Source organism: Homalodisca vitripennis, chromosome X (assembly GCF_021130785.1).
Source record: "Homalodisca vitripennis isolate AUS2020 chromosome X, UT_GWSS_2.1, whole genome shotgun sequence".
NCBI classification, from domain to species: Eukaryota; Metazoa; Arthropoda; class Insecta; order Hemiptera; family Cicadellidae; genus Homalodisca; species Homalodisca vitripennis.
The window spans coordinates 40432591-40457047 of NC_060215.1; the positions used below are offsets into that span (position 1 = coordinate 40432591).

The 24457-nt window shown below is 33.0% G+C and overlaps 1 protein-coding gene across 2 annotated transcripts in view; it reads left to right on the forward strand.

Moving 5' to 3' along the window:
- The first annotated feature begins 221 nt into the window (after positions 1–221).
- LOC124368951 (alkylglycerol monooxygenase-like) overlaps positions 222–24457 on the forward strand; it is a 101451-nt gene continuing 77215 nt past the window's right edge. The window contains exons 1-2 of one of the 2 annotated variants that reach the window (XM_046826518.1): positions 222–443; positions 22773–22954. In XM_046826518.1, the coding sequence (XP_046682474.1) occupies positions 22805–22954 (150 nt within the window). In that variant the 5' untranslated portion in view covers positions 222–443; positions 22773–22804. Of the gene's footprint in view, positions 444–22768; positions 22955–24457 lie in introns of both variants that reach the window. The other variant, XM_046826517.1, reaches the window with a different exon arrangement.

Here is a 24457-nt window from a genome sequence, read left to right on the forward strand (position 1 = left end):
AGTTGCTGTACAGGACGCCACTCCCACGCACAAGGGGCAGCCGCGACATCACATTTTGCGAGTTTTTGCAGGGTGTCTGTTACATAACGAGTCGAACTGCAGTCTCTCGGCGTCAGAGAGGTGGAAAGACTATATTTACCCGTTCTATTTCAGTTCGGTTTGTTGAGCATCTCTACCGCCCCTCCTTCTGATAGGTCAACTACTCTTTTCCGAACGTGGAAGAGTGAATGAATGATTCATAACGATCTACGCTGCACAGCATACTGTACTCACGTGTTACATAACGAGCGTAGTGCCAGTGCTAAGTGCCGTGCCGGTTACGTAAAGATAGCGTACGCCGAGCCGTGCCGCTTCTCGCCTCTGATGCAGGTCTTCAGTAGTCGCGCGACCGTCCAGTGAGGCACATCTCTTGAAGTGTCAGGAGTTTTCTGTTGGCATCGGACGTAAGTATTGATTTCGAAACAAATGTTTAACAATTTACAGGCTAATTTAATTTTAAATTCATTGATAGTTTTATTAATGGGTCCTTTAAATCGCTTGTAAAAATAAAATTTGCATAAATTTTCCAGAAAGTTTTAAATTTCAAAATATTAGGAAATTCTAAATAAATCAAGCTATATCAGTCCAAACTTATAAAATGTAGTATTGTCTTTAATTTCACAAATATAGCCAATAAACTTACACGTAACCGGCGCAACTCTGATATTACCAAATTGTAAACTGATAAAGTGAGCAATTTTGTTTGGATTCTAACACTTTAAAAAAATATTGAATATACGTGGTATAAGGCTTTAGCCAGCAATTCAGCATATTGAAACTTGAAGTAACTAATATATTTAGCTGTACTTTGTAGCCATACCGTGATTTATTTGAGTGAAGTAAAATATATTATGCAGTTTCGCCAAATAAAATTTAATCACGAACCGCTTAATAAGCTATAAATTTAAAACGTAACATAATAAAAAAAAATTAGTAACACCTTTTAGAAATTCTGATTGGAATATCTCGTTACCTTTTTTGTAGAGCCTGATTGTTATAAGTTTTTCACACGTTTAACACAAGATCTAGATTTTAAACTGACTGGACCATTTCATATCATTGATATACTTTTGAAACCTGAAAAATGCACAAATTAAAATTATATACAGTTCTAAGATCTGGTTCAGTTCATAATATGATTATCTGTGTACATTAAACAAAAGCAGTGTACATCAGCGTTATTTAGGATTTGTATTTGAAGGTAGTTTTAATCCCTGTGTACCTTTATTTTAATTTTAGGACTTAGGTTAGAATAATTTAAAAAAAAACTAAGGGAGTTCACTTTTTAAAATATGTTATAATAATATTTACCCAAAACTGGATGATACAATGAACGAAGAAGAACTTAGTAAAGACTTTTTTTGTAGAATATTACTGTAAATATGTATAAACATCCAAATTGTTGTTTTGTTATCGAATTCCATTAAAAGTTTGAAATTTTTTTTGGGAAAGTTTAGAAAAGTTGTTCAAATATTTTTAAAACCTTAGTAGTATAAGTTCACAATAACAAACAATTTTTTCCAGTCTAAATAAGAACCAAATAAAACAAATGCACGACATAAACTGCATAATCTTTTAATATTGAACCATACTACGAAATATGTCCTCGTTTAAATGTGCAATTAATTAAATTGGTGAGACAGCTGTTACTATATTCGCTTTTACAACTCTACATAGATAAATTCAGGTGCCTCGAATGTTAGCACCAAAATCACTAACGTTGAGACGTTTCTTTCATACCATTCATTATATAGAGATACATCTGTGGAAAGTATTTCACCTGTGGCCACAGCTAATAGTGCACAATATTATTCTATATATAACAACATCCATCAGGTTTGGAATCAACCAAATAATGTTTGATTTAAACACGTGCTTAACCAAAAGTTCAAATATTTCAACAATATTTTTTACAAGTTCTGAAAATTTCATGTTTAATATTCGTATTTTTTTGTAAAAATCCATGTCATATTTTGAATAAAATACTCATATAGGAAACATTTTAAACGCTTAATAAATAACTCGTAAGAAATTATTCATTTTCTGTTAATATTTATTATAAGTTACTCACTAAGAAAGAAGATTCAGCATAATTGGCAAATGGCCTACATAATTACGTAAGAAACTGGTATCTTATTAGCTAATAAAGGTTTTATGGCACGAACCGAAAAAGTCAATCAAATTCAACGATTGAGCCAAACCAATGCAATCAAGAATTTATGATTCACCTTGGATTGCAATATTAAATAATCAAAATATGTAGAATAAATTACAATATTTTTTGTTATGCACAAGTAAGAATTATGTTAACTTTGAAGATTGCAATGCAGAAAGCACTAGCACAAAATTCTCTTGAAGAGGCTACAAAACTCAGAGTCTTTCTATGATTTGACTTTCAGGACAAAGCATATTTAATTTGAATTTATTCACGTGACGATTCCACAGACAAATGACATATCTTTTTCACTTTGCTTTATTTGCTATTTGCATGATTTTTTGCAGCGGTATGTAATTTTTTGTAACGGGGTGTTTCGCCCAGATGCAAAAATTGTATATTGGTTTTTATTTGAGATATCTAGTTTAGGATTTCCAAAATAAAATAATTTATTTTGTAACCATGTGTTTGTGTGTGTTTTTGTTAGGTGTTGTTTCTGTAAACCTGGACTTTTAAAAATTTACATAAATGCAAACATGTAAAACGGAACATATAAAATTATTAAGAAATAAAAATGTTCTAAAACCGCTTGAAGCAATTGAGATTTCATGATTATTATACACATATCGTTATAAAATGCCGCACGGGTCATGCAATACCTTTTTAATAATTTTATTCTAAAGCTGTAAAATTTGTTTTTTATGGAAAATTAAATATTGAATTATTGATGAAATGCAATTTAAATCGTGACCGACATTATATACATGCATAGCCTGTAAGCGGCATGAAATACTGATTTCGGAAGGTCTCAAGATTATATTTCTATTTATACGTTTATTAAAAACAATACAATTTGATATTCGTAAGAAGACTGTGTTTGTTGAATGAAAATTAAATTTATCATTAAAATTAAAATGCTACAGCAATTTAAATTAAATGTTCCACTCTTATCAACTAATACCAAATTGTATACAAATTCTCTTAAACTACGGTTTAATCTTGATTTTGTGTAAGAAAACGACTGAACTATTATTACAGATCAGTCAACCTACTATCCAGTATTTGAAAAGTGAATTTTTGTACCTTACTATCTTTAGATGAAGACGAGACCGGTCTATTCCGACCGGTAATGACCAAGGCCTAGAGTCTGTTTTGAAATACTTTTTTCTCAGACAGGCGATCATAGAGATTTACCGCTTTGAAATAAAATCATTAAAATAATACACATGTGGCATTTTGTCACGGAATATGTGTAAATAAATCTTGATTCTATAATTTTTTAAAATCATTAAGTGTCATACAAAGGTTACGCAGTTTTTCGTTAAATTAGTGAATTAAATCAGTTTTCTGACAAATTTGTTTTTGTTTCTTCACCTGTACACACCCAAAATTGAGTAAATAGCACTCTCTAAAACTCTGCAGATTGTTAATACGCTTATATACTATATCATCATCGTTTCTCAACTATAAAGAAAACAATTAGACCACAATCACAAGTGACATTCGAAATAAACATAATTAATTCGCAAAACAGGATAATTATATAATTGTAGACAAGACAAGAAACATTTCCATCATTATATTTGAAATAATAATAGGTTTATTAATGACTAAAATATAAATAAACATAACATTACGAAATAGTTGTATTATTAAAAATAACGTATATTCTCGAGCAAGAAAAACACACTTACATATAAGTGCTTATACAATAGCAATGGCATAATGCCATCTCATATGACTTTCCATACAATAGTTGTAGTAGACAAGACGTAAGAAGTGTTTAACCGTCTGGTAGTAAAGTTTTCCTGCATTAGTGACTCCTAAACTAACTTTGCCGCTCTTTGAAATTTTCGTCCCAAAATCAATACGATTCTTCTTGGATCAAGAGGGACCTATGTACCAAGTTTCAAGTCTCTAAAACCGGTATCTCAAGAGTTTTCAAACAGACGGGCAGACAGACAAATAACGTCACGATTTTAAGAAGGTCCTGGCGAGTCCTTAATAGGGCGTGTCTCAAGTAAAAAAGCAGTCTGAAAGCTCACACAGCCAATAGTCGCAGGTTGGTTTCTGGACCGGAGCGAGGACTGTCTTTTACAAAGAAGAAAAAGGAGAGACTCCCAAAACAGGTTTTGCCTTTGTTGAGCTGTAAAATGTCTGAGCGTTGGAGTAAAGAAAAATATACTGGGTAAGCAATTCCAAAGTAGCATAAAACTCCTTGTTTTGTAAAACTATCTTATTTGGCTTCCATTAATGTCTCAAGCGTGGTAGACATTGTGTTGTACATAGGATTGCTGATTTCTAAAACTATTAAGATAAATGACAAATATTAATTACGGGTATCCTACGAATTATTAAATACATTATTGTAAAGTCCGTCGTGTTTTGGGCACCAAAATAACTGTTAAAATTATTTATTTGTAATTGCTTATAGGAAAGATTACAACATTTCTATTTTGGATTTGGTGACAATCCATAGATGGAGTATTATATAAAAAAGCACAAGTAAAGACCTTGAAAACAACGTAAAAAATTCATTTATACAATGTTAATTGGGCAAATAATTGTATTGAAAACGCAGAGCTGAAGATATAAATAATCAGCTAGTGACCTCAATAATCTGTTAATAAGTGTTTACAAGCTTGTATCTGAACGTATAAACAACCTCAGACTCATTGGCGTTACGTCGGATACTTTATCTATACAAGAGACTTGTGAATAATCTTCACCAATCACTCCACCAGAGAGGCCAGCCAGGTTCGATACAATTTATAAGTCAAAGTTGCGTTATTGATGTTATAAGTCAATCACTTTAGTTACTAAAACATTTTATCCGCTGTAGTTAATTGCCTTTCATATCATTACAGGAAAGTACTGTGAACATGACTTGCAGTGTTAGTAGTACTGGACTCGTTACAAATAAAATGAATATATACTATTTGGGCGTCTCATTTTTATTCCGTATAGAGGACGAAACATTGTATATATTTTAAGACATATGACTAGACAGGTGGATTTGAACTAGACAATGCTACAAAGCTTACGTCGTAAGCTGATAAAGGCATATTTATTGTCCATTCTTGGATTGCGTTATTGCTAAGTACGGTGGACACAAAAGCTCTGTGTATGTAGAAACCAGGATATTTTGTGATGTTATCAACTAATAGTTGTGGGTTTAGGATGTTGGTAGACTATGTGAAAGAATCTAAGAATAATTTTAGCACTGTTTCAGAATCAAAACCGGAGCGGAATAGTTCTACCGCAAGATGATCTTTGTTAGGATATAATATGCTTTCACAATCTCCACAAAGCATGTGGAGATAGAGCTGATGGTACACGGTTTGAAGCGTCGGAAGTTATACTTGAGGTAGAGATCGCGCAGGTTCAAATACTGTCTGTGGCCGAAGCACTTTTTATCCGTACCATTGACCTTGACTCTCCTCCTTATTCTGTTTAATGAGATCCTCGCACAGCCAGTGGCCTATGGGGACGAGCGGAATAAGGCTCATAAGAGGATCTGGTCTACAGGCAAAAATGTAATGTATGGTTGGATAATTAACTGGTTCAATCGATCCTCGTGCCAAATATAAAACTTGTATTCCTATAAATATCCATCTTAAAATAAGAAAAGTTACAGCCCTCTAAGGGTTTAAAAATGTTTTTCTTGTTTAGTCGATTAAAGTTGGTAAAATGTCCGAATATTCCAAAACGCAAATAACTTTAAAAAATAGATAAACGTTAGTTATTATTTTTATGAAAATTACCAGATATGTACCATTTTAAAAACTAATGTACTCTAAGGATCGTGATATTTTTTTTAGAATGATCGAGTAATTAACGATGTACTGTGTGCAATAGTGGGTCAGAGGATAAAAATAAAGTTTAAATTGCATACCGTTTCAACGTGGCGGAAGACGACCAGGAAACAAAAAAAATTAGTGAACAAAAACCCTGTTCACTTTTAGTAACATAAACCCTGAAAATGTGACTCAGTTGTGACGCAGATGCGCCATAGCAATGGCGAGTGGCACGTATAATGTACACCGCTGGAATAAACGATTCATACCTTATGTGAATAAAAAGAGGACAGCATTCCAGTCAGCAGGGTTACTTCAGGTGATGACATTGGATAATCGTGGTGGCGGTGGGAGTACGGTTGACATAAAATTATCTTCTAATACCACAGTTTTGAGGAAGAGATTCCAACCTCATTTACAATCTTGACTCAGATTCTAGCCAGCAAGGTGTAGTGGACATGTTGATAAAGAGGTATTATTGTAGTAAAAACCTATTAGTAAGTGATCATGGATGGCTTGATGGAATATATTCTTGGCTTATATACAGGGTGTTTAAAAATTAGGTTAAAAAATGAAAGGAAATGATTAATCATGTTAAATCAAATAAAAAGCTCCTATAAACGCTTGTCTTAAAATTATTTGTACTGTATGTCTTTTTTGTGTTTTTTACGTACACAATCAAAACTAGAAAGTTGTTTAAGCTACAGGATTAAAACTTTGCTTGACTATTTGTGTTTTAGACGCAACACTTTGGAAAAGATCAATAAAATATCTTTACAATTTTCAAAATGACTGCCATTTAAAACTTTGGATACTAAATTTCATGAAAACCATAGAAGATACTGTGAAATTATAAGGAAAATAGAAAATAGCTTGATAATAGATAAAACTTTTGACACATCAAATTTCATGAGATTTAGCATCAAAAGTTTTAAACGACTGCCATTCTGAAACTAGTAAAGATAGTTGATTAATATTTCCCAAATGTTGCGTCTAAAATATGAAAATAGTTATGATAAGTTACAATCCTGTAGCTGAAGAAACTTTTGAGTTATGTGTTTCTATGTAAAAAACACAAACAGACATAAAAATCGAAAACTAAGCATTTTAGGACATGTGCTTATAGGGACTTTTTTTTATTTAATTTAACTTAATAAATAATTCCTTAAACATTAACATGGGCAGATATTGGCCATCCGACTTCCCTTGATTTTAACGTAATTTTGAAACACCCTGAATATTGAAATATACAGGGTGCCCTAAAAGTCAACGATAATATTACAAGTGGTGATAGGTCAGCTAATGAATAACCCAAATAACAAAACATGACTCTAGTAAAATTAACTTAGTTTTCGAGATATTGACACATTTTTGGAAACCACAGAAACGGATACTTTAGATGTATATTTCATGCACTCCTGCTACACAACTTGGACTTTTGTTATTACAAATTAAAGTCATGATGTCAGGAAATCTCGTTTAACATAAAACGGATGAATGTCATCACCATTGTATTATTGAACTTAAAGTCATTTAGATTTTAAGGTACTTAAGATAATCAATCTTCTGATTCAATGATTTGTGCTTTCAAGACACATTCGTCACTACACTGACATGTTCACGAGTATTTAAAAACTTGTTTACTTTTTTATTATTACTAAAGTAACTCATTTTATTAATATCATTTATGATAAGTAATTTGATATATTGTATTCTCTTCGAATTCTTTATTGCATTATAAACAGCTGTTGATTTTTAAACAGCAGTTATTGATTGTTGACTAGAAAAGTGAATGAATATTATGTCCCAAATAACGATCTGAGGAATTCTGGTCTGAACCTGTGCGTTATCTATTGCTTATCTATAAGTATTAATAGGTCTGACCATTTCACTCGGTCATGAGGTTGTTCATTGTTAATTTGTGTCTACACTTGTCCTTCCTAATCAATATTTATTAGCTTGGTACAGTTAATAAACTGTGCCTAGTGAATATGCAAACATGCATTCCATTTTTGGTGAACGCCGAGGCAATCGCAATGCGGCTGCTATCAGCCATCGGCAAAAGTATCAAAATGCAGTGCGATTCCCTGGTTATCGCGTTTTCATAAATATTCATCAGGCCTTCTTGGAAGCCAGAATACCTTGTGATCGACATATAACAGAAAAACCTCGTATAGAATTCGATGAAAATGTTGTCGAAGAAGTCTAATCCAAATTGTAGAAGGATAATCAAAATGTCTCAGTAAGAACCATCGTTGCCAGAACGGGGGTATCAAGATCAACAGCCCACAGGATATTGCGAAGGCAACAGTACCATCCATATCATGTTCAATGTGTGTAGAATTTACTACCATGTGATAATGCCGCAAGGGATTATTTCTGTCGAAGAATGTTAGAAAAAATAGAGAAAATCTAAGGTTTTTAAATATACTCTTATTGTCAGATGAAAGTACGTTTAAGAATATTTTGTAAACATGCAAAATCTACAATACTGGGCAACTGAAAATCCTCACTTGATGTAAGATCAGGCTCAGCATCAATTCAAAATAGATTCGTGGATGGGAATTACGGCCAAATTATCTTGCATTTTCTGTAAAATGAGTTTCAAAATCTTTAGGACAATGTGCCTTTGGCAACACGGCAAAAGATGTGGTTTCATTATGATATATGTCCAGCTTATTACGCGAAGGCCAGTGCGTGACTTCTTGAATGTGACTACCCGAGCAGGTGGATCGGCCAACAAGGCCCCATTCTGTGGCCTCACAGGTCCCCTGACTTAAATCCGCTGGATTTTTACTACTGGGGTTATTTAAAAGAAACAATATTCGTTGCATCCGTACCAAATATTGATGAACTGCGATAGCGTATTCACCTCGCTACTCAAGAATGTAATGCTTCCGGAAGTGCACGAAGAGTCAAACGATCCTTTTTAAGAAGGTGCTAATCCTGTATACGAACTGGTAGATGACAGTTTGAACATTTGTTATAAGGTCAGTTTTAGGCTAAACCACCTGATAGAGTAGCACTCTTTCGTCTTTGATCCCAACATTACTTCTTAGCACTTGAATAACATATTGTAAGTGTTGATTTTAGAATAAAATTTTAAAAGTGGCAAATAGTATTATTATACTATTTTTTAATCCCCACGTCATTGATATGTTTTTTCAAAGCACAAATCATTGTATCAGAAGATTGATTATCTTAAGTACCTTAACGTCGGAATGATCTTTAATTCAATGAGGTAACGGTGATGGCGTTCACCTGTTTTTGGGCTGAGCCGGATTTCCTGACATTATGGCATTAATTTAAATAACAAAAGTCCAAATTGTGTAGCAGGAGTGCATGAAATATACATCTAAAGTATCTGTTTTTTTTATTCCAAAAAAGAATCAATACCTCAAAAACTAAGCTACATTTACTAGGGTCATGTTTTGTTATTAGGTTACTCATTAGATGGACTATCGCCCCTTTTAATATTATCGCTGTCTTTTGGGACATGTACAGAATGTTCCACGAGTAAGCCGACAAACTTTTCAGGTGGTTTCCTCTCATCAAAATAATTTAAATGTTCATATAAACACGCGTCCGGAAACGCTTTGTTAGCAAGTTAAGTCTACCGATATATTTCGCCCGATTGTCTAGGAAAGGACGGAAATAAAGCGATACTGATGTTTTTATAGCTTAAATATACTCGTTAAATTTACTGAATTTTATGAAATATGAACTGAAAAATATAATAAAATACGTCCCAGACCTGTAAGACCACGCACTTCTGAGATATCAAACAAAATATGTAAAATTCTGTCTCGAAAAACATGCTTTGTTTGGATTTGAAGTACATTAATTTCATTAAATGGATAATAAACATGCAATATTTATAACCAAAACTTATAGCTTATGTAATTCTGAATAGAATGATGTAAAATAGGCCAATAATAAACAAACAGAAGGTTTAAAAATTAATTTTTAATTATTACAACACATAAGAAAAATAAAACAGAAAATACAATATCTGTTTATAAAATAAACGTTCTTCGTAAAAAAATGTAAAGATGTTTTTTCAGTCAAATAAATAGTTACAAAACATGTACAGTACAAACCATTTTAGGTTGGGAAACAAGATTTTAAAGATAAAATGTCAATTAACCCTTTGCGTGCCACGGCGACGATACATCGTCGCCAAAAACCCTTGCGAAAAGTGCCACGGCGACGATCTATCGTCGCCGACTTACTGTGCGAAAAGTGCCAGGCGACGATCCGTCGTCGCCGTCTGTTATCGTAATTTTTAACGCTTTATTTTTCATGAATTCTTTTCACAACCAATATTGTTTTATTTGTTAACTATCCTGCAATAGATAAATAATAGTTCACATAGTACTTTATATTAGTGAAGATAAAAAAACACAGAATAATAGAAGCAACAACAGCGGGCGGTGATTAACCGGGCGCGTAACATCGTTGGCGCGTAAACAACTCGCTACGTATAGTATGCGTAATATCTAAAATAATACGTTCGGTTACATGGTTGTGTTTACATCGTTTTGAGGTTAGGTTCTCTAAAATGATTTTGTTAAATTGATATCTCCCGTGCGTACGTGCGTGCGCGCGCGCGCGCGCGCGCGCGTGTGTGTGTGCGCGCGCATGTGTGTGTGTGTACATATTTTTTGGGAAAATATGAAGACCATATATTAGATATACTTTAGAACCAAAGGATAAATGTAAGTAATGCATTAATTATTTTTGTTTTAGTGTTGTGTTACCGGTACTGAAAAATGATTTTTTCATTATGTACATAATTTCAAGCATTGTTATGTAACTATAGTAATTATATAAAAAAGTTAACCATTATTTTTTTCACATTAACAATGTTATAAAGAATATTAAAAAAATTCTTCCCATAGTAAAATTGTTTCTTATTAATTTGTCAAAAAAAAATAAAAACTAAAAAATAAAAATTGCTTTATACATTTTTTGGTTTTGACATGCCAAAAACTAATATTATTTTATGTTGTTTCATTTGTTTTGTAACATTTTATTGTAATACAACTTTTTACAAATATTTTGATACCTGTTTCATAAAAATAGTATGAAAAATAATAAAAATATATTCTTTTTCCGGAAGCCCGGTAATACTTCTTATTATTCCCTGGCATTTTTCGCATATGACTTGCAATATAGTTGCTAGTGCATTTCTTTTGTACTAAATTTTTTGCCTTGTGGCATTCAAAGGGTTAAAACGCTTTTAATTTATTGAAAATCGAAGGTTGACATCACTACTGCAACAATACCTGAATACAAGTTATTACTCTCCAGCTGTCCAACAATTCAACTGTTGCAGTAACTCGTCTACCATATTTGGTTTGTGCAGAATTGGCAATGTAAAACATTTTAATATCGGTACCAAAGAATGTTCTCTATGACGGGTATCGTGTTCTAAAATTCCAAGGAATGGTGTCATAGTCAATTATATTTTTCAGCAATCAATCTTATTATTCTCATTACTTAAGTGATTTCTCAGGTTCTAATCATGAGAAGGGTTCACAGAATATAGTTTATAAAACATATCCCGACTTCATATCCGGTTACATATGGCCAGTAACCACTACAGATCCAAAATTGTAACTGGTTTTTGTTAACCGTATTTGATTAAGATATGCATAGATAAAAAAATGTTTACTAAATGGAAGACAAAACGTAATATATAACAACAACTTGATTACAATTCGTATAGCGTTATTAAGTTTGAAGATGTAATTTCCTCACAGAAAATTCCCATCAAATTCAAGGATAGGACTAGCTAATGAGCAACAGTGTTTCCTTCATCAGTCCAGTAGGTGGTTCTCAAGCATATTATGATATTCATGCCGCACCTCTTTGTCAGATCCTGTTTACGGTTCATGCAGCGTTCATTATTGATGCCTATGCCTGATGATACTGTTGTATTCTTTTTCCTATCGGCATCAGATAAAACCAGTACAAACTGGAAATAGAATTCTTGGTGGGTTAGAATAGAATTTCTAAAAGTATTGTATTTTTCTTAAATACATTTTTTCTAGGATTATTAATGAACATGTTTATAATTTCAGTTGTGTCGAATCGTAGCTATTGATTTGTGACAGTAAATTAATAATTTAAATGCTGAAGTAACTTAAAAATATATGAAATAAATTATAAAACTGAATGGTTTTATAATTTATAAAATTTAGCCCTACTTAAAAATCTTAAGGAATTACCTAAAATTGTTGTGTAGTATTTCTAATATTATTTCTCTTCTGTAGAGTTTATTTTATTTCATTTGAAACATTTGTAGAGTTTCCTTTACCCCACCAATAAAACTCTTGGACACCCATTTTATTTCTTCATTATGGTGGTCCATGTTTATTTACGATTACAAACATTAATAAACTTTCAAGTGAAAATCACCTTAAATCAGTGTGAATTCGTTATAAAATACAGGCATTAATAAAATTATCTAGAAATGTCAAGGTTGTATTATGTTGCTTGCAATGGAAAGAAATCTATTCTGATTCATTTAATATAAAATAGGCCGTTGTATCTAATATTATAATATGTTTGAATATCTAATATTAAAAAAGGATCAATTCCCGTCGTAGATTTCTGTTCTAACAATATGTGTGATTAACAAGTAGTGCAGATCATAGAAGTATATAATCTTTTTCTTTTCATAAACTTTTAAGGATAGTAGAGCCCACTTGAGGGAGGCTTGGTCCAAAATAAGCAGAAACATTGCACTCAACCTGTATAGTGATGAGTTTAAAGCAAAAAGTGCAATAAACGATGGAATTGCATGAATGAGACCATTTAAGGTCAAGTGGTTTTAGAATTTTTCTCTACGGTTTTAGAATCAGAGATCATAGTCACAGGTTACGTAGTGTGCTTACGAGTGTCTTCGTCTGTGGTATAAGGAAAATATACTACAATATTTCACTGATAGCCAAGCTTCGAATGAGCTGGACTACCGTGTTTAACTCCAAACCTGTCTGGGATCGTTATCAGGTTGTTTAATCTCTCGGTAGGATTGGAACGTTACTAGTCGTTGGATTCTAGACCACTAGGGATCGTATGAAATAAAAAGGCCGATTTTATTTTGGGCTCAACATTTAATATAGGTAGTCTTAAGTCGTCCTGTACAATACTCAGGTGGTTAACATTCAGAACGGTTCACAAAAGCGAACACACAAACATATGGACTATGTTGCCGAGCTTAAGAGGGAACGCTAGTCAGTTGACGGATGAGCAGTTGATGCTCCGCTCAAGTTTAGAATTTCGTTATAAATAGAATAAACATTTAACTTTAGAAACTTAGCCTTTAGTGGTTGTTTAAAATACGATTCTGTAACTCTAATTGTTTTAATTTCTTATTAATTAAAGAGTTATCACACGAAACTTTACTTTGAATATAAATTATGAACCATCAGTATTAGAAGATAATCGTATTTATAACAATTAAATAGAATTGTAAAACGACAGTGTGTTTCTGAAGTGGAAAATTTATGCATTTGAGACGAGTTTATACTTGTACAACAGTTTCCTACTTAATCCCCGTGTAAGAAGCGGAACTCAGAGGCGCGGCCGAGAGCTGATTAGCGTGCCCTCTTATGGATGATCTTGTTTTTGTTCATTCCCTTATATGGCGAGATCTGATCTCTCTATTAGCATATATTTATAATCTCCGATATTGGAAAAATAACAGGGCATATCGAAAGAATTATCTTCACAGAGTAGGTATTCTAAGAAATAATCTACTCCTTAGGCTACGTATGAGGGTCGTTCAATAAGTCCTTACAAAAAAAGATAGAAAATCTTTTTGTTATTTCACAACATAATCTCCATTAAGCTCTATAAATTTTTCAAATCTTGTTTCATAATGTTTTAAACTGTCTAAAAATACGATTTTGGAAGTTCTTCAAAACAAGTATTCGTTTGCTCAATAACTGCCTTGTTTGAAATGAAGCGTTCTCCGCCAAGCGATTTTTAAATTCTAAAACAACAAAAAGTCACTGGGGGCAAAATTTGGGGATACGGTTGGTTGGGGATGTTGTAACGCTTTCAACTTCAGCCATTTTGAACAACCTTATTGTTAATATTGTCCTCGGTTAGCAAACGCGGCACCCATCACGCGGAAATAATTTTGACTAACAATATTTCATGCAAAATTGAAGTTACTGCACCTTGTGATATCCCTGCGATACCAAATATTTCGCCCACTGATTCGTCGATCATTCTAAACTATTGCCAGGATTTTTTCAATCATTTAAACATTTCCAATGGTTGTCCCGATCGATGAGTATCGTTTGTAGATGAACCCACGTTTAAAGTCGTTTATTCTATTTTAAACTGTTGCAAACAAAGGAGCAGATGTGCCATGAACCGCATGCAACTCAGATTTGATTTCTTTCGGCGTTAAGCTTTTGAAATAAGAATGTGTTATCACCTCTCGAAACTCACATTTCTACATTATTATGGGCAAACAAAAGTTGTTCACTTCAATAACAACGAAACTACGCAATAGACCGACCGGAAATGTTGACTGGTGTCTAGTCAATAACGTTGCTTCGAATTTTTTTCAATCCTACGACGCCATCTGTAGGATTTTCTAAGGACTTATTGAACGACTCTCGTAAAATACGTAATAACGAAACATCGGATCGTTTGTTGTATTCATTTTCTGTGCCATCTTGACGTCTTTTTGACATCACTTGAGGTTCTTAAAGGTAGAACAAGGTAGTTAAATGTTCCGGTTTTTTTTCTTTAATTTTGCGGGACTGCTAGAAGAGTACGCTGCTGGAGCTCCATTTCTCATTTCTTTGCAACAAGCAGCCCTTAAGAGAAGAAGGAGTATATAATAAAATAAGGTCCTTATTATCGAAATCTGATGTATCCTTAACAATTCATTTGTAAGAGAATCAGTGAAGGTGTGGTAGGTATACAAACAACGAGGATTAATTAAAGCAGTATGGTGTAACAAAATCGTAAACGAGAAAAGAAGCACAATATATTAATCACTATCAATAATATATTAATATTAAAATGTATCGTTAAATTAGTTATTTATAAATAGGAATATAGTTTAACCCCAGGAAAGGCAATATTCAGATGATCTTCTCAACAAACGGGACGATTACAGAGGCACATGTACCCGTATTTTCAGTAAAGTTGCTTGCTCACCCAGTCGTTGAACAAAAAGTATCTACACAAGGACACTTAAATGAAACATAATAGAGTGTTTGATGTCCACGACTCGCATTAGTCATTCAGAGCTAACCGTCAATTATCCACGAAATTGAACGTTAGTGACAAGTTGCTCAGTTATGCATGCAATATTCACTTTTAAAATAATTATGTGTATTGTTGATTCCCTGAAACTTATTGTGGTTGTAAAGGTCATATTTATGTCCAATGAACAACCACATTTACAAATGCATTTATTTATGTAGTTGGCTGAACAAGTGTTACAAACGCAATATATATTGTACACGTTTAGGGACTTTCCACTTAATATACACATAGTACATTGTGTATTTATATAAAAAAAAACATTAATTGCAATATTATTAAGTAGATAGATGGTATTATAGTACACCAATAATGCAAAACATTACATTAAATGCTTATATAGCGTGATTCTCTATAAATGCTTGGTATGTTCTTATACACCAATTTTTCCTAAAATCCGTTTCAATGAACTGGATCTATTTTCAATACTTTCGGGAAAGTAAAAGCCAACATGAATATCATTTAAGTTTCCCGGTTCAAACTGCGCCAAGACAATTAAAATCTTGTCATATTTTGAATTCACTATGGGAAGAATATTATGCTAACATATGTTTTATGTTAATCGATACTGACAGAATTAGTAAATAACATCTATGTCAAAGGTAAAAGGGGTAGCGCTGTATAGTAATTGGCACAAACTACACCCATCAGTAATAAATATGACCGATCAACGATCCAAAAGGCTTCTATATCACAGGTTTCCAGCTTTATAATAATATGATCCTGTCTACGTTGTCGATCTTAAGTTGTGAAGGAAACAGGAATTTTCCGGACATTTGCCATCGTTCAATGACAAAACAAATCAGTAACACTACGTTTCGAGATCTGCAATCTGATCTCTTCTTCAGGTAAATAACTATCCCAATGCATAATTACAAACTAGGTTAAAATTAAAATATCATACCAAAGCATTGTGGCACGCTTAAGTCAGGAATCACAACCACCATGTTGTGCGTCAACTTCACTAACTCTAAAACATGCACTTGAAACTGATTTTTTGTTTCACTGAACGATGGCAAATGGCCGGAAAAAATCCTGTTTCCTTCACAATCCTTCCATCGTCAAAAACAAACTTCAAACAAAGAACTGTGAAGGAAGTTTCCAAATTCAGGAATGTTCCTCCTCGTATAGTATATTATGAAAGACCAATTGATAATTCTGAAGGATATTGCTGAAACAGTGCTCTTTTTGCTTAAAGTAAGAAAAACGTGGCCTAAAGTAGCCCTCGTGACTGCAGTTGAACAGTTTCTAAGTAATCAGTTAAGGTTTAAGTGGACAGTTTAGATTATAAGTGACAAAATAGCCATCGTGACTGTAAATGTACAGTTTATAAGTAACCAGTTTAAGTGAAAATTTTAGATAATAAGTGAAATGAATAAATTGCTTCATTTGTACCATATATATATATATATATTTAAACTGTGATTTTTATTGCAGGCATTATCTTTTATCAACAGACCTGTTATGATGAAACAACCTTAGTAATTGTTGTTACTACATAACAAGAGCTTCATTATAAATGGATTGGAACTCCAAAGTTTGTCATGTATTCTCTTCAATTTTTTTTGTGGTGTACGTTTTGTGTTGAAACATCTATTGAGAGGTTTTGTGTAAAATAACCCCACGTATTTCCACTCAAAGGTTTATCGTTCATTCTCAATGCACTCTAGTCTAGTTTGCTTCATTAACTTTGTAATTACCGTGGTTTTAAATTTTATTAAATTAACCAAGAAGTGCATAAGAAACACTATTACATGGCTCATGGTCTTTACACTACTTAAAATAATCGAGATTTCTCTAATGAGAGTGTTTGTACTCTCGTATTCAGTTCATGATAGAATAATTCCTCACTGAATGTCTGAATATCTATGTACTCCGATCGTAAATCTATAATTCAAAGTGGCATTCATCTACAGAATTATGAAACGGGGTTGTGGAACAAACAGTACAGAGTACAAAAAGGGCAATTATCATAACGCCATTCACCACGCTATAAAAGGTTTGTTCCATCAATTTCGAGCCCTTGGATTTGTTTTGTTCATTTAAAAATTAAAACTTCCTGTTTTTCTTAAGCCTAATCATTATAAATATCGTGTAGTGAGACTCAGGTTACGTGGTATAAATTCTCAAAAATATTATTTTTTTGAAGTACATGCTCAGTGTATAAATGCTGAGCCATGTATTATTACATATTTCAGAAGGGAACCATTTTGATATTCACAAAAAAAAAAAAAATACTTCCGTGACCAAATCAATGTAATGAATATTTTTTTAAAGAAATGGACGGGTCTTTTTTAGTTGGTTTTTTTTAATTTTTAACAAGACTGTATTCTGTGATCGGTCTTAAATTTTATCTCGGCCATAACTGCACCATATAATGGGAAGCAGTTCTTACATACATAGTGAGTAATCTGAGAATCTGTTAATAGCCAATGACCGAGCAATCACACCGAGTGCACTGCTATATTTTCTACTGAGTAGCTATAATATTACTTAAATTGGTAAGTACAGTGAATAGGTTGTAAAACTTTGAAGCGATACAAGAAAGAAATACAGTTAATTAATCAATTTAAAAAGCACCCGTAAAAACCAACCATATGTCCAGATGTGTAGAGCAGGACTGAAATCCCTATGTATTGTAATTAGTGTGGTTCGATTACATAAAACTGACACGATACGCAGGGAGCTAAAATTTATGCTGGGTGAAAACGAAACAAATTACTTGTAGTAAACATCTATCATAGTGGGACAGTTGTACGTACAGCACTATGAAAATGTTGCTGTATATTCTATACAGTCTACAATTATTGGGGTTGTAAACCTTCTGTTAATTTTTAGTTAGAGTGTAATAGTTTATACTACTAACGATTGTTGAGTAACTGCTTAGTAAAAAATAGGGTTTCAAGGTAGGTTGTTTAAATGCGTTCATTTTTAATACTAAATGACAGACCGTTCTTTTTGGTTGGCTTCTCCTTGATATTAAAATTTTCATATATAATAAAAACACCATTTTCAAACAGAAGACAATGTAGAATAGTACTAAATGTCAATAAAACAATACTTTTCCAAATGGTTTATTTTTTGGACGAGGCCTTTAGAAATTTTTTATTTTTAAAATTTTTGTGGAGTCGCCTGATGGTGAAAGGTCTTGTACAAAATATAAAAAATTTGGAAAAGTATTGTTTTATTAACCTTTAGTACTATTAAAAAAAAAATCCAATTGCCCGAAGAGTTTTCAAAGAAGACAATGAATTTTATATCCGATAAAATGTATGATTTGTTTGCTAATTTTGGTTTGTTACCAAATGGATAAAAATAAGAAAAACATTGATGATAATAATTGCACAATGATAAGAAGAAATACAAAATATAAGGAGAATGGTTTTAATATGAATGCAATATTATCATTCTAACGACCTTATCCTTCCTGACTAGTTATTTGATTTAAGCTTTCACAAAAGTAATTACTGGGTAAGATATGCCTTTGCTGCTTAAGGGCAATTTAAGGCAAATGGTTATGATATCATAGACGGAAAGTAATGCATTATGAAAATTTGCAATTCGTACAAAAATGTGTTTAATTTAAGTAATGAATCAAGCTATTACCGGTAACCCACAGTGTTATATTACATAACTATCGCATAGCTATTACATAACTTTAAATATATATTTACTCGGAATAAATTAACCCATACTTCAAAAGCAGGCAATGTGAAGTTATTCCGTTAGTTAAAACCATTGGAGTGGAATTGCTAATGTGATCTTATCCAAACTCTAAGGCCAATACGAATATCGGTACTATTATTGAATTGATCTTTCTCATATTGTATGCCAATGATGGACTCATTAGGTTAACCACTAAGTTTTGAAGTGGTCCTTTCCACTCATTAAAATGATATTGTGTTCCATATAAAAATTCATTTCAGCTCTTACTTACAACCCGTTATGAAATATCAGGACATATAGTATGTAGAATATGCGACCCTAATGGTGATTTTTCAGCTGTAAAACACATCAATGTCACAAAATCTGATAAAAAACTTGTGTTGTTTTCAACAGTCTCCTATTAAATAATTTAAATTGTATAACTACTTCTTACCGAGCGCGTATAGAAGCCATATGCACCATACGTTCCTAATTGTAATTCTTAGAGCCCAGTATTTATTAAGTTGTGAAATCAGTAAAAATAGGGAGGGACAATATATAAAACAAAGAAGTTTAAAGAACCCAAACGAGTTGTTTTTAAGCGTTTAAACGATACTTAACCTAACATTATACTGAATATATGAGAACAAGTGGATAACAAAATATAACACATACATTTCCAAAAAGCTTAAACAGAACTCTTGAGAAAGGTTCAGATTTGGATGCATTGCTCATCAAATTTGTATTTAACCTCAGTCCTTTAAAGACACCTAATAATATAGTATACTCTTAGATACGCGGCAAATAACAATTATATAAACTGTATGAACCTTCTTTCAAAGGCAATTGAAGTATATAAATAAACATACACATCTGCAGCTTACGGATTCCAAATATCCACAAATGGCATTCAAGGTGCATAATGTCCTGTCAAAGTCAAGGCCATGCTCGTCACTAGTCTCTCTCTTATGTAACTTAGAAGACGTCCACCTCCGTCTTATATAAACGCGTTATATAAGCGGCCCGCCCTTGAACTGAGAAAATAATCGGGCCGAGTATCGAGCCTTGTGTCATTCCTCAGCAGTGACTGGGATACAGTAAGCCTCGCATGTTAAAAATTAGGTCAAATATCAGCCTTACTGAATCACTTTTGTTATGGTGGAAACACTGAACACATAAAGGTATCAGACTTAAGTCTAATTATATGTGATTTCATGAAAGTTTGTTTAATAATATACCAGCAGATCTAATGTTACACATTAATTATATTTCATTATAGCTCTGCATTAATTGTCATTATTCACTTTGGGTATAATAAATTAAAGTGTAACTACTGCTAAATGTCTTACACGAGCGCAAAGATACTAACAACAACTGTATTGAGTATATAGGTAAGTGTTCTGTGGTTAGGATGAGTGATAAGTTTCATTGATGCTAAAAATAAACTAAGGTATTTATGGCATTAATTCCATGCAGACTAAGCGAAAGCCAACGAGAAACCCCAAGAGAAAGAAGTCAACCCACTCAAAAAAGGTAAATTAATTCGAGAGCCGACTGGTTGGCCAAACTTGTTTCATGCCAAACTCGTTTTCGACGTAGCCTTCTAGACAAAATACCCTTATAATTGAGAAATAGGGGCATTGGATCAATGGTATTAAAAAAAACCTAGAGATTTTTGAGGTTTTTAATTATGTTTTTGCTATCAATAAAGACATTAGTAAAACTGTTTGTCCACTCAATAGTTTACTTCGCTGATTGTCACACTGCCTTATTAATTCTCACTAAGCCGACCAGTACAACTCTAAAAAACTAAACAAAAAACTGCTGGAGGTCCACCAAGCAACACTTAAATTAGGATCTGCATTTGAAACAAGGTGAATGTGAGAATAGGTCATACTCGCATATAATTTTCAAACTCCATCCTAACTGCAAAAAATTCTTAAACGTGTCCTTGATGCTAGTATATATGCAGATTAACTGATATAATTCTCATACAGAAGGTAAACTCCGAATTCTCAGACGTCGATGTTCCTTTTGATAGATCTTGATCATGCAGAACCAAACAGAAAAAGTATCCTACACTAAGCCGATCTGAAATCTTCAAGATACTTCCAGGCCGTCAGCGAAAACATTTCTTCTGCATAGCTTTGACTGCAATATTTGTGGTCTATATTCCAAAAAACTGTGGCTTATTCATGGTGGATTTTGATCAGAGATTTGTAATGTATCAGGCAATAATCTTTGTTGTTTAAAAATTAGACAATCATTTACATTTTTAATGTTTAGTAAGATCTGAGGTACTCCTAAAGATAATAAATCCTGCATACCTTCAGTTAGGTTCAGAATATACTTGCTTGTAATGCTATACGATGCGACTTCTCATAATCATATTGCCCTTAATGCCACACAGAGTGTGAAGGACTATTCACAGGTATGTAATTAATTTCAGCCCATCCCACAGAAGAAAAAATTGATTGAAAGCAGAGCTAAATGGCCTGCCATTCCGGCGATGTGGAAAGAGATCTTATCATCTTTACAATAAATCTGAACGTCACAAAAAGAAAGGACCCAATGAGTAACATTGAGACATTACTGAAATGTCAACAAATCTATCGGAGCATTCTAACACCGTCACTCCATTGCAGGATCAGAAACTTTTCAAAACGATGACAAGTTCAATGATTCATGAAAGACCAGATGGAAGAAATGTTTTCCCTATCAATATCCTCCACCTGAACAATGACTCAGAAGCAACGATATCGGACCTTACAAAAAGAATACAGTAAACCCTGCAGGCTGTACTAACAACTCGTTCTACATGGACGGTTCATCATTGTCAATAATATCAGTGACTTATGGCAGTTTTTCATCATGCCAGATTTCTATTAATTGTTCTTGGTCAAAATTTGTTAACAGAAATGAATACACTCCAAACTTCGAGCTCATTTTAGTGGCATCTTATGAAACGACAAGCAGAACACCCGCCCTAAGTGCAGTAGACATCACGCTCCATAACAGTCCTGTATTATAAGTTATTTTAGACGAAGAAGACTGTTACAAAGCAGATGGCATTAATTTTTCGGACGAAGAAATACTTAAGGATGAAAATATATTATTCTTCAGCCTGGTTAACGCAACTTGTGACACGCTAAATCCGTTGAAAATGTCATTAATATTCTCCTCGGTGTCACAAGCTTTTGTGTAATTTATTTAAATATGCTGATGAATAAAACCTTTCATTATCTCACTGATATTAAGTCCTTTTCTGCCCATCTTATTGCCATTGTGGAGGTGCTTTAAGCCTTCAGGTTTTTTTCTTTAGGTTGGCTCTTTATCTGAAAGAACTGTTGTTATGAATCCCTGTGAACTACTAAGCATGTTCACAATTCGATTCCTGGTCCAAATATTTTTATCAGCGCCGCATTGAAAGCTCAGTTTTTCCATCGATGCCATCAACACTTTACTGAAAAACCATCAAGATAACTTAATCGTTTTCCAGCAATATCTTCTTTGCAGGATTCCAATTAATCTAGACTTGACGTATAAGAAAGAGTTATTGAGGGGAAGTAATAGATTGCCATGGTTCATTTATCAAGGTGTTTATTGTCAATAAAAGTGAAAATATTAGGATAGGGGTGTATGATTATGATCACTTTTATATGCACAAAATTGATTACATGATACATTTAAGGTAGGGCCGATAACCTATGTAAATATGAAAAGAATTTTTCTAAAACTGAATCAATTCACCGCCTGTTTACAGATTTCGGTAAGAAAAGGAAAGTCTTACAATGCAAAGCATTTCATTAAAGTAAACGACTCCATATTTTTTCAGGTAGGATGCAGAAGTAGCCCGATACAGCAAGAGAAGATGAATTCCAGCGAAGATTCACTGTTCCTGGAGGCCATGGTGGATGTAAACATCCCCTGGACGAAGGGGCTAGCATCCATGTTCTACCTTGTCAGTCCCACCGAATCCTCCTACAAGACTGTGGAAGAAGTCCCTCAATTTTATAGAAAGGTAAGCTTGATAAGGGGTTTAGCAGATTTAACTTTTATGTTGTTTCCGCTATTCAATTAACGTATTGAGTTTGTCAGTTCCCATTTAATTAGTTATTCCGTTAATTCTGTTATGTATGAAAGAAAGGAAAAAAGAAATGTCATTAATAAGTATTAAAACCGAGGAATGGTTTAATTTATTGGAAGATAGCGTGAATGGACTTCACAATAACACGTCCGTATTAATGTTTCCATGACTAATCTGGCCTTACATCTACGTTATGAGAAGTCTGTCCCATTAAAACTCACCTTTAATATTTAAAATTATCCGTTTAGATGCAATTCTTAGAATTTTATCTGTGTTCCGAGTTGATGATTTTAGGGTTACGAAGTACAGGACTGGTATATGAATGAATTCATGCTTCTGTTACTAAAGTAGACACCAGTATTTAATCTGGTGTGTCAGCGGGTCTGGCTGGCCTGCTGTAAGAATACTAATTGAAATGTATGAACTCAATTCAGTTTGACAGGTCTGTATTCAGGTCATATTGCCCACTCGTGTTGCTACATTTTTTATGTAAATGTTATCGGTTTTTATAAAAACGTTATTAGTGGGAATTTGATAAAATTTCAAAGATCAGCTGGAGTCCACAAAACGTTTAAGAGTCAATACGACATTGAATTACTGTTAATTATTATGTATATTGCTTATATATGTTTTCAAAATGGAATATAATTTTATATATCCGTATTATATAATTACATACATGAATTAAATTTAACTTTTCTGTACATATTTATACACGTAAATTAAATTAAACAGGATGATGATATATTAGTAAGGGATTGGAATATATCAAACAGTAATGTTGTACAGATGTTAATTTAACGTACTTATATGTTAGGGGTAAATTAGAAGGGTCTACGAATAAGTAGTCCATCCTTGCTTGGGTCTACTGATTGATACAAACCATAGACAGCAGTGCCGAAATTTTATAATCAGACTTCAACAATCACAATTAAATTACCACAGAGTAAGAAGAAATTTTCAGTACAACTATGACGAAATTTACAATCTTCCATAGAGATGTTAATAAAAATAAAAATGCGCGTGAGATTATAAAACAACACAGTTTGTATTTTTAATGAGGTATAATTCTTTATAAGCGATAGATAATACAGAACGTTACTGGTCAAGCGGCAGTTACAGTGCTCAGATATTAGTAGCCTAGCTTGTACTAAGTGCTTGAGAAAAGAGTTTGTAATTTTTATTTTCTCAGAAAGGTGACTTTGTCTAGAACAAAAATCTAAAAAAATCTTCGCTGAGCTGAAGAAGAATGTTTTTGAAGTTAAGGCTATTCTATTGTTTACATATTGTCTATTATTAATGGGAAATCTTCCATCGATGGTTTGGATTATGAGACATGTTGTTTACATTAATCAAAATTATCGTAGTTTTCCTCTTGGACCGTGACACCTTATCAGTTTAATTAAGAGCCATATCGTTTCTAAGCATTATAAATAA